This window comes from Chrysemys picta, chromosome 6 (genome assembly GCF_011386835.1).
Source record: "Chrysemys picta bellii isolate R12L10 chromosome 6, ASM1138683v2, whole genome shotgun sequence".
Taxonomy (NCBI): domain Eukaryota; kingdom Metazoa; phylum Chordata; order Testudines; family Emydidae; genus Chrysemys; species Chrysemys picta.
In genome coordinates, this window is record NC_088796.1 from 97541367 (window position 1) to 97557702 (window position 16336).

The 16336-nt window shown below is 39.9% G+C and overlaps 1 protein-coding gene across 16 annotated transcripts in view; it reads right to left on the bottom strand.

The window, feature by feature from the left end:
• Positions 1-306: 306 nt before the first annotated feature.
• Positions 307-16336, bottom strand: part of LOC101953441 (carnosine N-methyltransferase) — a 48005-nt gene continuing 31975 nt past the window's right edge. For 15 of the 16 annotated variants that reach the window (XM_065549422.1, XM_065549421.1, XM_065549413.1 and 12 more), the window contains 5 exons: positions 12248-12388; positions 5054-5232; positions 2520-2633; positions 1752-1855; positions 307-1449 (listed from right to left, as the gene is read on the bottom strand). In XM_065549422.1, the coding sequence (XP_065405494.1) occupies positions 1333-1449; positions 1752-1855; positions 2520-2633; positions 5054-5232; positions 12248-12388 (655 nt within the window). In that variant the 3' untranslated portion in view covers positions 307-1332. Of the gene's footprint in view, positions 1450-1738; positions 1856-2519; positions 2634-5053; positions 5233-12247; positions 12389-16336 lie in introns of all 16 variants that reach the window. The other variant, XM_065549414.1, reaches the window with a different exon arrangement.

Consider the following 16336-nt stretch of genomic DNA (forward strand, 5'->3'; position numbering starts at 1 on the left):
TTTGTATCAGTGGGCAGCAGCAGCCTGGAGGCAGTAGCTGCCTTTCCATCATGGGAAGGGATGGAGCTGCTTCCAGCAGCAGGTATAAGGAGGGTGTAAGGGATGAGCTCTGCAAAGAGAGACCAGGGGCAGCTCCTGTGCAAGGCAAAGGAACAACACAGGATTTGCTTAATTTTAAACTTAATGACTCCCCATTATTACAGCACAGCCATACACTCTGGGCACAGTTGTCCCAACTGTGTAACTGCTTTCTAAAAAGAAAAGAAAGTAGCAGGATTTCTCTATTGTCTAATAATCCTTAAAATAAATGCTTCAAACACTTTATTTAAGCAACAGATAAGTTACACTGATAAACTTCAAATGGGCAAAGTGAGAGTGCAATTCCTGCATTAGCAGACTAAGTCTTATTTCTGTTTCAAGGTTAATTTACTCCCATTCCTTTGTGACATGATGCTTTGCTTCACTCCGTACTATGATTTCATATATCAATATTCAAATTACCAAAGCCAACAAACTATTAGAATAGATTGCTAAGCTTAGCATGGCCAGAAAATTATAATTTATAGTTTCTAAAATATTTTATCTTTTGTTTCTATTTTCAGTCCTATAGAAAATGGTCCTGGGAGCGTTAAGTCACAATAAATGCAGCTTTCAAGAAACTTCTTAGCACTGTTCAATAATTTCAGATTTTGTAAATATTCTATTTTTAAATTGATGTTAAGAAATCCTTCTCTAACCCGTGGCTGAGCTTGTATTATACCTCTAAACATTCATAAGGTCACAAGGAAAAATGAAAACAATTAGAATTTTGTTTAAAAACTGAGGGAGAATACACAAACATTTTTTGTTTTAAGCCTCAGATCAAAAGTGGAAATAACATTCCCAGTTCTGATATCAAACATAGAATTGTACATCCTTTCCAACAGATCCTGAGAGCTGTAGCTTGTGCATGTTACAGACAGCTGCAGATAAAAGGGAAATTATTTTGGATTTCAGTACTATTGAATAATTATTAAACCAGTCTTATCAGGACAACCTCATGGCAGACATTAAAACAGGAGTTTTATACTTGTGAAAATGGGATGTTTGTATGCATTCTGATGAATGAGGGCTGTGTATGTGTACATTTTCTTCCATTTTCACTAGTACAGTACAAATATGCATGGCACAGTATATATCTGGATAGCAATACAGGTATTAAGAAAATAGACACTCTCAAATTCCTGTTAAGAATAAACAAGGCACCACTGATTTGAGGTTGTATCCAGTCATTACCTAGTCCATTGTGTGTTGTAAATTTTAGCATTATCTCCAGCATTTTTTCTGAAGAATCTATTTGAAACACTGCAACTCTGGTTTCCTAACCACAAACAACACACATTCATAGTAGTATTTCATCATGGATAGTTCATTCACAGTGTATGTAGACAATACAGATTCTTTCTCCACCTGAAAATAAAAATTGAAGTTTTCAGAATATTTTCTGAAATAGCACCTGAAGCAATTCCCTCCAAAATGTGTATTTCTCCTCTGAACAAGCATCACTGTTATGTGTTTACAGTCAGTGTTATTTGCCCTTTAATTAATTAAAAACCAGACAGCTTAAATATAACTACAATTGTCAACATAAACATGTAAGCATCTTAAAAGTTAAAAATATATATTAAACAACATTTAAGGAAAAGCCCTAATATGCCTAGTTTTGGTTGACCCATCTACTCCAATAAGCATTACTCACAATCTATCCGTACCTCTAGATGGAATCCATACTGTAATATAACATTTTTTATATCCTCATAACTCAATTCTATAGAAAGTTCATTTGCCAAGTTTTCAAAGTGGTAAAGGAGAGGACCTAGAATACAAAGATAAAGGGATTCAGTAACACTAATACCAATTTTATTGTCAAAAGTATACTTTTATCTAAACTTTTATATGAAGTCAACTCTGTAGCATTTGGGATAAGTATGAAATCAACAAATAAAAAAAAATATGACACCCTGAGCTGTAAAACTAACTGATAAGTAGAGCTAGCTGACAGCCGTGCCTGTAATTAGGTTGTCTACCGCTTTTCATTATTAGCCCGTTTTCAGTTGCTTACAGCTTTAACAAACTAAAGTTTCAGCAACAAATGGTTCAGCCATCTGAGAGAACAAGATTGGGGGAAAAGTACATTGTTTTGCCAATGTTAAAAAGAAATGGTTAAAGAATTTAAGAAACTGAGCACTTCAGTGCTTTGGAGTATGGATGTGACACTTTGGAGGGTGCAGTCCTCAGGCCAGGGAGATGCATTTTGTTTCCTTATGAAAATTCACTCAGATTTGGCTGAATAATAAGAATCTGAAAATCACTGTTGACACATGCACAGAGGCTTGAGAGAATGGGGTAGTTAAAAATGCTGAAGATTCCATGGCTATGAATGCTGAGCAGGACTTCCCCTGCAACTGCTCCTCCCACTCACCAGGGGCCATTGGTCATGCCAGGCAATAGAACTGAGAGCAAGAAGATGAACAATTTACCTAAATTTATCCATATTCCTCCTGGTTTGAGAATTTTCCATATTGTATCAATGTAATCAATGACATTATGCGCTGTATCTATGAAGAAGCAGGTTGCTATGCAGTCCCACATATCTGTACAAAGAAAATACATTATCGAGTGCACATGATCGGCTGCAACATCAATCCTCTGTATAAGACTTCAGACTTCGCTTGTATTTAGCATTTAGTATCAGAATATATAGATATTTAGTCACACCTAAGATCACCTTTAGCTAACAGTAAAGAGAATGGCTAGAAGTTAAATATTTCCTAACATTTTATTGAAAGAAAACCAATAATACTGTATTACTGTAAAAGCAGGGCAATAAAGGTATGCCTACACTGCAACTAAAAATCCTGGGCTGGCCTGTAATAGGTGACACGGGCTCCGGCTGCTTAATTGTGGGGCAGACATTCAGGGTCAGGCTGCAGGCAGAGCTCTGGGACCCTCCAACCTTGTAGGTCCTAGAGCATGGGCTCCAGCCCAAGCCTGAACATCTATACCACATTTAAACAGCCCCTTACCCTGAGCCCTGCCAGCACTGGGTTTTTAATTGCAGTGTAGATCAGAGGTTCTCAAAAACTGAGGGGCAAAATACATCCAAGGGAAGGGGGGTGAGAGAAGCTTTCCTGTGGACATTTTACCCACAGCAATGAATAACTAGAGCAAAGCGGATTCCTCTGCATTTGACTCTACATGGTGCTGTGCATTTTGAGATTTCCATTAAACGTGCACAGTATTATACAAAGTTGTTGCCATCTGTACATTAATCTGTCTGCTACGATGCAGTGTGCGCATTTAATTGTAAGCACGGACCACAACTACAGTTTTGCTTTTGCTCTTATTACAATGGATCACTCGTGCCATGAAGGGGGGTGGGGGTGGGGGAAGAGAGACATGCAAAAAACTAAGCTGAAACTGATTTGAGCGAAGCACTGCTGCCATACACATTGGTATATGTACTTGTGTGCCGGGAACGGGGATGTAAAACTACTACAGATACAAAGAAGGGGGGCATGATCAAATAAGTTTAAGAACCACTGTGTACACATACCCTTAGGGCCAGATTTCCATTAAGCAAGGCTCAAGAGCTGATACTTTAATTTAATTAATTGATTTTACACTCAATTGTTTGAGCATGGATACCACAACTGTGTACACAAAAGTAGGAAAGCAAAAATGTACCCGAACTCTGGGCCTCTTTAGCACTTTTAAAATCCAGAACAGAAGGCTGCCCATCATCAAAATATTTGGTGATTTCACTTTGAAATATCTTTATCCAAAACCACACATTTCTACTTTTGTATTTCCTATTGTATTTAACCTTTCTTTAAATTAATGCTTTGCATAGATACAAGGAAAGTCTTTTGAAGTGCAGATTTCCTTTTCGCATCTACCCATATTCTCTGAAGTTATGAAAGGTTAGGCCCTATTACCTTCAAATAAATATTTTTTAAAAAAATTATTTTTAGATTTATTTCTGACTTACAACAGCCTTCATTCCCTGGTTTGAGCTACAAACATCTGAACAGTAGCAGGGGGCTGACTACAAGCCACTATGCCTGTGGGAAAAGATATTACTACTTCTTAAGAAACCAGTGTTTAAGCAGGGCAAAGGTCTAAAAAAAAAAAAAAAAAAAAAGCAGGCCAAAAACTTGCTAGCTCAAGGAGAATAATTGCGGGTTCAAACATGTATGCCAAGTGCAAGGAAGGAATAGCACCAGCTGGTTATTTAGTACCTTGTATAGACAAATAACCTCCAGATAAAAGTAAGAAATCCATCATCACTTCCAGTCTTACTAGTACTAGGAACTGAGGTGGAAAATATTTAAATACAGTTCTCTTCTGTACATGAATTAGGGGGAGAAAAATTACCTCATCAGTTGCAACAAAAATTATTTATCCAGACAGATTTCACAAATGACAATAAGGATGTTTGTGTTGACAGGAACATTGTGATCTTTCATAAATATTATCCCTTTGCACATCCTTGAAATACTGGTCATTGATAGTTAATGAATATCTATTTGTTTTATTTGTAAATAATTGTTTTAGTAATAATTTGCCATGTTGTCTATTTTTAAATCAAGTAACAATAAATAATTAGACTTCACTTCATTTATATCCATGAAAAACATAGGCTGTTTATATTGTGCATTTCTTTAACATCAATCACTCTTCTAATTCAAGGAAAGAAAATAAGCACGAAAGATCACAGTGTTGGAAGTTGTCCAAGATATCACCATTCTCATTAAAAGAACAGAGCATATATAACCCTACAACAAGGATACAATTTAGACACTTAAATATGCTAGAGCACACGTATAACTTTTGCTTCTTTCAATTCAACTCATTTTGGTTGAGAAGAATCTAGGTGTAATATACAACTTTAGTGCCTACTTTAATGATCCAAGCCATAATTTGATTTTAATTTTAAATAGAATTCTATTCTTCCATACTGGGTTTATATTTAGTGTGTTCATGAATTCTGACCTCTAATTTCTCTACTTACTGCACTCTGAGTAAATTTCTTGAAAATCCCCTGCTGTCATAGAAAAGTTTGCACCAGAAGGAAGACTGTGGGGATCAACATCAGGGAAATAAACTGGTCGTATCTGATCAGCAGATCTCCTGTTATTGCTAAACTGATGAATCCAGGGATAAAGTTTATGAGAGTTAATTTCAGAGCATCTGGAAAATATGAAAGTCAGAACGATTCAGTTTCAACTAACTGCTCACGTATTACTTAGAAAAGTAGGTGTTTTGCAATAAAATTGGTAAGTATAAAATGATTTGATTTTCAACAATATGTATGATAAATTTAGTTGCTAATCGGGATGTTATAAAGTATTTCTGTAGGTTTTACTTAGGTTATTATTCCAACTTCTTCAAGACAAATAAAACATACAGTTTTATTGAAAAGGGGGGTTTCTTCTTTTTTGCTTAGTATATTTCAATCATGTTTTATGTCTAGCTTAAAAGAAAACCAGTAGCACAGTTCTTTCTGCAAGATGAGTGAAAATTGCCATTACATATATTCAGTTGTGCTAAACCATTAGAATTCCCATTTGTTTGTCATGGAAGAGTGTACTTGTTTATTTTATAAACAGAAGGGCTTAAGTGACTTAAGTCCTTTCTTATTTTTATATTTTCCTAAGAATACCTATTTTCATTCTAGATTCTTGCTGAGAGTTGCCTTTCTTCAGTCAGAATAAGAGAGACTTTGTGGCACAGCAAAGTAAAAACATTTTTCTGAAAGGTCATCCTTTAAACAAAAGTATGTATTTAGATTATTTCATTAGATCTGCAAAGTAAAATAATTTGCCATTGGGCAGTTTTACTAATATCATTTGAGCATATCCATTTACAGTACTGCAATTAATCTTAACAGCCTCATGCCATTTCTCTTTCTGTACACTGCAATGTGGACCAATACATAGCAAAGTAACACAAAACCCTTCCGGACTATTTCAACTATGAAAAGTGACTAAAATGACACGCTCCTATGAATTCCAACTTTTGCACAGGGGTCAAGGTGGACATTTTGAATGTTCAATAATAGGCCCAAACTGAGGAAGAGGTCTGTGGCTTCACAAGATGCCCGTGAAGTTACATCTAGGGAGCAACCTTTCAGAAGTTGTCTAGATAAGGGAACACAAGATTTCCTTTTCTGCGGAGGTATGCCCCTACTACTGACAATTTTTGAAAAGGCCGCTGGGGAAGAAAATAGGCTGAAATCGTGCACTGTGTACTATAAATGGTCCTGACCAACAGTAAAATGTAGGACTCTTTTGTGAGATTTGTGGATCGCAATATAAAAATGTGTGTCGTGAAGGTTGAGGGCCAAGAACCAATCCCCTTGGTCCGGTGACAGAATTATTGCTGCAAGTGTCACCATTTTGAATTTTTGGGCCTTCACAAAGGTGTTAGTAGCCTTATATCTTGGATAGGTCTAACCCCCATTCTTTTTTGGAAATACCAAATACCAGGAAATACCTGGAATAAAACACTCTCCCTCTGTGCTGCACAGGAACCAATTCTACAGCACCCAAGAAGAGGAGAGAGCATATTTAGTTTTGTAGCAGGTTCTTGTGAGAGGTGTCCCTGAAGAGGGTCAGGAAAGGGGTGTTGGCAAGCTGAAGAGAAGTAAAATGGATGGAGTATCCTATGGAGTTGATCTCCAAAACCCACTTGTCCATAGTGATTGACTCCCAAGCCTGCCAGGAGTGGTAAAGGTTGAGAAGTAGGTGGTTTTCTTCCCTGGAACCTCTCTTTCACTGAGGTTCATATGGTATCTGGGGGAGCTCGAGAATTGGGCAGGATGAAATCTCTTCACCAACAGGAAATTACTAAGCTCTCTCTTTTGGATCCTGAGAGAATGCAAAGTAGCCCTGGAGTCCTTTAATGTATGCAGAGATTCATCCATGCGGTGAGTGAATAATTTAGTATTATCAAAAGGGAGGTCTTCGACTGTATTTTCGACCTGCTTTAGAAATCCTGAGAGCTGGAGCCAGCAGGCCCGCCTCATAACTACTGCTGTACAAGTCGAACAGGCGGTAGTATCAGCACCATCGAGGGAGCCTGCAGAGCCTGAGCAGCTGGCCTTCCGCAATAATTGGCTGGATTACTCTCTATGTTCTGTTAGTAGATGCTCAATAAATGAGTTCAGCTTGACATAATTTGTACGATTGTACTTTGCCATTAACAGCTGGTAGTTGGCGATTCTGAACTGCAAAGTACTGACGAATACGATTTTCTATTCAATAGGTCAAGGTGCTTATGCTCCTTGTGGTAGGTCATACATTTAGCATGGTGCTGCCTCCCACATTCATTAACTGCATCAACCACCAAGGAGTTCGAAAAGGGATGAGAAAATAAAAATTTGGAGTCCTTAGATTGAATATTTCTTATCTGCTCCCTTGCATGTAGGTAGCGAGGGTGTGCCATATAACCTTTGCAGAGTCCAGTAGGGCCTCTAACAGCCAAGATAACAGATGGAGCTGTATGAAGGATGTCAAGCAGCTTATGATGTGGCTCTTTAACCTCTCAGGAGGAATCTGCAAAGAATCCACAATTCTACTGACAAGTTCCTGAAACTGCTTGAAGTCATCCACCAGGGAGGGAAGAGGTGGCATAGCTGCCTCATCCAGGGATGAAGAAGAGATGTCAGCTGGTAGAGAGACCTTTTCATCAGCCCTAGCTCCCTGTTCCTCAAAAGGTTTCTTCCTGCAGTTCTGGTCTCCTAGGGAGGGAGGGTGATGACTCTGTCTTTGTGAGTAGTGGTTCTCAAGGCCTAGAAAATTGCTGATGATAGGCTGCCCAAAAGTCCCGGTATGGCCAAAGAGGTGGTGCACATGGCATGGGTGGAGGCATCCATGGGTGTTCATACCAGCGAAACAGTGGTCGGGGCCATTTCTGACAAGTGACACCAATCTCCTCAGACATCTCTGGAAAAGAGCCTCAATAGGAACAGAGGGAAAGCTTTGCAGAGATATTTGGGAGACTGAGGCAAGATCTTTATCAGAATCATCCTCTTCCAAATCACTCTGTAGCTGTGGAGTTCTGGAAGAAAGATGAAACCGTCAGTACTGGGTGAATGTCTGGAGATCTAGAAGTCCTCAGTAATAGGAGTAAATCGGAGCCATGTAATGATGAGTTGGGCATCTCGGACACAGCAAAGTCACAGAGAAAGCAAAACTCCTGTGATACCAAGTGTTGTCGGTACCATGTCCATAGTCTGCGCTGAAATAATAGTGGCTGAAGGAGTTGACAGTACCATGAATCTCAACTGCTCCGAGGACAATACAGAGCTGAGTGTGCTTCTCCAGTACTGGGTGAGAAGCGAGAGAGCTCTTCTTGAAGCCTTGCTCCACTGATAGTATCACCGACCTCCTGGAGCCTAAGACTCAGCAGCAGTGGTCCCCAAACTTTTCAGGATCACACCCCCCTTTACCCATCTGCGCCCTGGCTGGAAGTGGGGCCGTGGCTCTGGGGGTGGGTGGTGGAATGTGCAGACAGCGGTAAGGAGGCTGGGCTGGCAGCCAGGGCCCCAGGCACAGGGCCAGGAGCTAGGTGGCTCTCCCTTCCCACCCCCTTTGGGGGCTGGCCTGGGCCCTAGCCACACTCTCCCCTCTCCCCCCCACGTTCCTCCATGTCCCTGCCCCCAGCAGACACACCCCACAGTTTGGGGACCTCTTCTCTACAGTCTTCAGGTTTGACAGTACCTGAGGAATCAGCAGCCTTGTGGGTACCAGGTCAGAAAGCAATGGGTGCTGAAGTACAGGAGTCATCCAAGACCACAGCTTCTTAGAGGCAGATTTGCTACATGAAGAATCTCGAGGGACGGTCTTTGTGAATATTATGGGAGGAATCTTGGGTCTTCCTTTTAGATGCCCTCAAGGACCGCAGTTCAGAAACAGTGAAGGCAGCAGACTTATTCACAGACTGGTGTACACAGGGAGTCCCCTGGCGAGGGGCAGAGGCCAGGTGCAGTGAGCTCTTCATCATGAGGAGTCGAAGTTTGATCTCTCTGTTTTTCTGGCTCTAGATTTTAATGCCAGACAGCACTTTTGGGAAATAGGAGATTCTCTGAGACAACAGATGCACCAGGACTAACCATCACTCATTGGGATTGCCTCCTGGCACGACAGGCAACATTTGAGACCAGGAGATCCCAGCATGCCCTCAGAGAAAAATCAAACTCACAGGAGGGGAAAAACTATCTAAAGGGTACTAAGAAAAATAGCTATATATATTCCCTAGCTACAGCCAAAATTACTACTAAGTACTAACTACTTAAAAAAAAAAAAACCATGGGACACAGTGGAGGTAAAAACACAGACAACTGCTAAGGCTCTATCTGAGGCCGAGAAGGTTGAGCAGGAACTGAAGGCGGTTCACCCGCGCAGTGCTATATAACAGCACAGAGCATGAGACTAAGTAACATGCATGTGCAGGCTGAACGGACACTACTACGAGAAATCTCTGATCAAAGGCACAGGAGGCTCAAGCACACTTAGAATGGAACGCCCATAGGGACGTTACTTGAAGAACCAGTGGGTTACAGAATATGTTAATTATACCACATAACTAATTGGGGGATGGACTAGATGACCTCTTGAAGTCCTTTCCAGACCTTTTTATGATTTTTATACGGGAGGGGACTTTGCATTTAGGGGTCTCAACCCAACACAAGAAATCTACACATCTAAGAGAGATTACTCATTTATGAATGATAAAAGTGGGAATACTGAACATAAGCAGTCTCCCAACCACCAGATATCACTCCCTATCATGATGAACAACACAGTAATTATTTCCTTTTATTCCCTCCTCTCCCCTGTTTGTACGTATACATCTGTTGGCTCTTGTTTATACTTGTATGTCTACACTGCAATTAGACCTATGGCTGGACTGTGCCAACTCACTCAGGCTAAGGGGCTGTTTAATTGCAGTGTAGACGTTGTAGCTCGGGCCCTCCTGGGACCCTCCTACCTTGCAGGGTCCCAGAGCTCAGGCTACAGCCTAAGCCCAAATGTCTATGCCGCAATTAAACAACCTCTTAGCCTGAGCCCAAGTCAGCTGGCACAGACCAGTCAAAGGTTTTTAATTGCAGTGTGTACACAACCTTAGACGATAAACTCTTTGGGGCAAGGGCCATTTTTCTGTTCTCTGTTTGTACAATGCTATCACAGTGGCGTCCTGGTCCATAACTAGGTTCCTGGGTGCTACAGTAATAAAATAATAAAAAAAATTTAAGTATAAGAATCAAAGTATTAAGTGTTTTCACAGGTATGTGTCGCTTCAGACAGATGAGCCAGTCTACTGGCAATCTGGTTCCTTTTGAACCTTGGGAGATAAAAAAAAATGTGATATCCTTCCATATACTTGCTGGCATTCCAACTCAGGATAAGAACAACTATTGTATCTTGATATCTCCCCACCCACCAAATCCACCTTCTGTTCTCCTTCTAAACAGCTCATTGGTAGTAGGATTGGCTATTTCCTTGCTGGGACTGTGATAATAGCCAACCACTCCTCTCTCTCCGCTTCCCCATCAAATTCCCATGGTTCTTAAATTTGCATACAATAATGCTTTTGAATCAAATGTTAACTTCATTCACTTAAATACAAATCTGAACCAAGTGTTTGATGGCAAGCATGTCTGAGAGGAATGTGATTTTAATTACTCATTAATAATCCATATCAGTTTAGAAGTATGGAAGTGGTTTGAGTAGATGCTAAAGGCAAACAATTAGATAGGATTTTAGTATCCATTAAAAACTACCTACATTACCAGCATGGTTTTGAAACTTAATTTTTTCTTTTCAAAATGTGATAAACAAGACATGGACAAAGGAAAAGAGAGGAATGCTATCTACACTTTAAATCTAGATATAATCCATAAGAGTCCTTTTTACTAAATTAAGCACTAGGGTTTGTTTGTTTTTTTAAAAGTCAGTAAATAAAAATGCAAGTACCAAAAGAGAAAATATTGAATGATAAAAAGATGGTTAGCAACTCACTTCATATGTGAAGCTTTTATAATCTTTCTGGAACAGACTCTGAATTTAGAGCTTCTGCAGTGAAATCTTTCTAAATGAAATTTAGGGCATTAGCCAGAAACGGCCTAAAAATGGCACCAGATTCCTGCTCATATCATTTTTCAGATAATATGTTGTTGGAGATAGCTGGTGAGGTACAAAACAGAAAGCAGCTTGACACTTGGATAAAGAAAGATTGGAGCACTCCTGATTCAGTATTGTTTTGCCTTGTCAACTGAAGATTAGTTATGGAAATCATTCTATTCTATATAGGTTCTTATACTGCGCTCATTAACATAGAAGCCGAGCGCCTTCCAGTAGTGCGTTCAGCAACATGACTAATATCTGTCATTAATGGAAAATGAACATGGGACATCAACATGTCATGCTTCTAATTATACATGTGGTGTAATGCTTATAAGATAATTTTTCTGATCATAGCCTCACTTAAACTTAACATTTATAGTGGATTCTACCGCTGTGAACCTGAGTAATTAGAAGGTGTATGCAGCTGCTGGATGAGAAAGATTGCCTAATAAGTGTTTTGATATTTTAATAGCAATGAGGCATCTATTAATAATTTTTTCTGTCAAACAAAAAACGTATACATAAAATTAAATAAATACTTGTAGAAATTTGCCTTAACTTTTAGTAATAAATGCAACCTATTTTATTTTTATTTATAAATTTTCTTTGGTGCTTATCACCATAGTATCAGAACTCCTTGAACATATGAATCAAATTTATCCTCAACATCTCTATGAGACGAGAAGTACGTCCATTTTACAGATTTAAAACAGAAGCATAGAAATTATATAACTTACTCAAGCTCAAACAAGAAATTTGTGGCTGAGCCCAGATCTCCTGAGTTCCAGTTCAGTGCTTTAACCACAAGGCAATTCTTGCTTCTACAATCTTTATGACATACAGGTATGGCTATAATAAATTTCCAAGTCAAATTTTGGAATAATCTCCCGTTCCTCCCTCCTACCCTCTTCCAGACATTTACATGAAAGCAAGAGATCTAAAAGATCTGGTTACCTAGATTAGGGATTTTGGAATTTATTTTGATTGGTTATTACTTTGTTAAAGGATTGGTCACTGATTTTTGCCTCCCTAGTACACATAGGTTGCAACCAGCAAGTAAAATATAAGCTAAGTACCTGTTGAGTACAAAATTAGAAGAAAAGAGCATAAAGAGGCTCCATTCATTTCCTTGGCAAGCATAACCGAGCATAGCTATTTCCCAGGCCAATCTACCTAGCCCAGCACCAGGTACCAGGATATTAACTTTGGAGAGATCCCTGCAACAAAACAAAAATAGTAGTTAATCCTTTATCCAATATGTCTTAATAGAATGTCTATGGGTCTGGCTAAATACTGTGGTTTTCATATATTTAAACAGAGATAATTCAATAAGAATTTTCATTTAAATGTTAGGATTTCTCTGTAGACAAATCAGACTTGTTGTGAACAGGTGCCCCAGGGGGAAAAAAAACCCATCATACTATAACAGAATAAGTTATGGAATCTCTTAAAGTATTCTTTTCTTTTCTTTTTCTTTCTTTTTTTTGGCATATTAAAAAAATGTATAGGCAAAAACCTGATTTGTGAAAAACAACATTCACACCGAAGATAAAATAATTCACATTTAGTTGCGGTGTAATACAAAATTAAAAGACAGCTTTTATAGTTTTCTTAAGTTTTTAGACCATCCCTGTAAAAAACAACTGTATTTGTTTGTAAAGGTGACATGCAAAATTAAAAAATGGGTTTGTGCCCCGTGCCCCTCCTCCCCCTTCTCTTGATGCACAGTGACAACCTACTAAGTTTTTAAATATTAGAAATTCAGGTCTTGTTTACCCTAAAAGAGTGCTTTTCCTTAAGGACTATGGACAATTGAAGACCTAGTAGGGTTTGACATCAGAAACATAAAACAAATGAAATCATATGAATTGACATGGAAGTATTCAGATGATTAAAAATTGTCTGTTAATATCTTTAACTCAAGCACTTTTTTTACATTCAGCACCCCCTTTGATTATGGATTTGGGAGATTTTTCAGACTTTATTTACACATGGTAGAATGGACACATGCAACATATGTCCAAGAACAACAGTTACGAAACAGGTTAGTAACTGTTTCTTCTTCAAGTGATTGCACATATCCATTCTACTTTAGGTGACTCACAAGCAGTTCGCTCCAGCTTGGAGCCTACCTGAATAAGGACTGGATGACCACACACCCAAATATGGCATCATCTCTAGATTGCTGAGTCTCAACAATGTGAGGTAAAGGTATGCACTGAAGACCAAGTTGCTGCTTTACAAATGTCTAGGACAGGCACATGAGCTAGGAAAGCCACAGGAGCTGCATGTGATGTAGATGAATGTGCTTGTATTCTGCTTAGTGAAGCTACACTGGCCAAGTCATAACACAAGCGTATACAGGAGGATATTCAAGTTCCTTTGAGAAGAGACTGGGAGACCTTTCCTCCTGTCTGCAACTGCCACAAACAACTGTGAGAATGATCTAAACTGTTTAGTCCTGTCCAAGTAAAACACTAACACTCTCCTGATATCCAAAGCGTGGAGTCTCTCTTCATCCTTAGGAGCACGAGGCTTCGGGAAGAAAGAAGGTAAGTACATTGCTTGACTGATATGAAAATGAGACACACCTTAGTAAGAAATTTTGTATGTGGACCTAAATAAACCTTGTCTTTGTAGAAGACAGTGTACGGAGGAGAAGACAGAGCATACAATTCACCTACTCTCCTGGCAGAAGTGAGTAGCACCAAAAAGAGTACCCTGAGACACACAATAAGGAACATATAGCTAACAATTCAAAGGGAGCACCCATAAGTTTTGACACCACCAAGCTCAAGTCCTAAGGGGGAACAGGATCCTTTACCTGAGAGTACAACCTTTCCAAACCCTTCAAAAACCTTATTGACATAGGGTTGGGGGAAAAAACAGAATCATCAACTGGAGTGTGGAAAGCTAAAATAGCTGCTAAATGAACCTTAATGAGACTAACAGCCAGACATTGTTTCAGGAACAACAGATAGCCCAGAATATGATGTAGTGGAAACTGGACTTGGGAAACCCCTTTCTAGTGGGACAAGATGGAGAATCGCTTCCATTTCATTAGATAAGTATACTTAGTGTATGGTTTCCTATTCTTTAAAAGTGGATTTTGAATTTCCTTTGAACAAACCTCTTCCTGGGGCATTACCCACAGAGCATCCAGGCTGTCAGGTGGAGGACCTGAATGTTGGGGAGGAGGCGGTGACTGTGGTCCTGGGAAACCAGGTCTTGATCCGGTGGTAGAGACAGCGGATCTTTGACTGAGAGGGACAGCAGAGTGGAAAACCAGCATTGCTGATATCACGCTGGAGCTGTGACTTTGACTTGGGCATGAGCCTGCCTCATTTTCAACAATATTCTTGGTATGAGGGGGTGTGGAGCAAATGCATACAGGAGCACACTTGCCCAAGGCAACAGGAAAGTGTCCGTGAGGGACCCTGGACTGTGACCTTGTTGAGAACAAAACCAATTATACTTCCTGCTGACTTATGTTGCAAAGAAGTCTACATAGGGAGTCCCCCACCGCCACAAAATGGATGTGGCAATGTCCTGATGGACAGACCACTCATCATGACTGGTAAATGATCTGCTTAACCAGTCTGCCAGACCATTCTTCACACTTGAAATGTGAAAGGATCTGAGGTTGATAAAAATTGGCGATGCACAAGTCCCACAGCCTGAATGACTCTTGGCATAGCAGAGTGAACAAGGTCCTCCTTGTCTGTAAGTACATGTAGACTTCTCTTGATATGAGGAAGGAAGACTTGACAAACTAGTCGAATGGCCCTCAATTCTCCGATGTTTATTTGCAGAGTTAAATCCTGTGTAGATCATAAAACTTCTGTCTGCAGAAAACCCAAGTGAGACCTGCCTGAGGGCAGAAGCATCTCTAACTAGGGTTAAAGCTGGTTGAGGAGAAGCAAATGGCACCCCAGACACACAATAAAGGGGTCTGTCCCCCAGCCCAGCCTGGCCAGAATTTGAGTGGGCATTTGCACTACCACGTGTAGAGGGAGATGAATTGGCAAGTAAACTGAAGCCATCCATCCTTGCCATTTCCTGAGATGGAGCCTGGCATGCTGGACTACATAAATGCATGAGGCCAGAAGCCTGAGGCAATTTCATATTGTCATGGTGGGATGACTCTTCAGGTCTAAAGGATGGCCAGCATCATCTGGAAGATTGTAATTGAGGGACAAATGTCTTGGCTTCTGCAGAGTCCAAGACTACTCCTATGAACTTTATTTTTTGCACTGGAGACAGGACTGACTTCTCTGTGCTGATAAGCAACCCTAGTGTATCAAAGATAGACTGGATGACAGTCACGCTGGACAGCAGCTGAGTCTTGGACTGGCCTCTCCCAACCAATTGTCCAGGTAGGTAAAAAACTTGAAATCTTGATTTTCTGCGGAATGCCACCATCACTGCCACACAGTTTGTGAACACACCTAGGGAGCTGAACAGGCCAAACGGTAGGCATGCAAATTGGTAATGGCTTTGGTTGACCACAAATCTCAGGAATTTCCTGGGGCTCTGATGTATTGCCACATGAAAACATGAGTTTTTCAAATTGACGGCAGCATACCCATCTCCAGGGAAGAGATAATGGAAGACAACATGACAATGTAAGTTTCAGAATAGCAGCCATGTTAGTCTGTATTTGCAAAAAGAACAGGAGTACTTGTGGCACCTTAGAGACTCAAAAATTTATTTGAGCATAAGCTTTCGTGGGCTACAGCCCACTTCATTGGATGCATAGAATGGAACACACAGAAAGAAGATATTTATACATACAGAGAACATGAAAAGGTGGAAGTAGCCATACCAACTGTAAGAGGCCAATCAATTGAGATGAGCGATCATCAGCAGGAGAAAAAAAAAAAACAACTTTTGAAGTGATAATCGAGATGACCCATAGAAGGTGTGAGGATACTTAACATGGGGAAATAGATTCAATTAGTGTAATGACCCAACCATTCCCAGTCTCTGCTCAAACCTAAGTTAATTGTATCTAATTTGCATATTAATTCAAGTTCAGCAGTTTCAATGTAAAACTTTCTTTTTCCAGAGAGGTCTGTTGAGCTATTGCAGGTCTAGTATGGGTCTGAGGTATCCTTTTGCTTTTGGGATCAGGAAATAGCAGGAATAAAATCCTTTTTCTATGA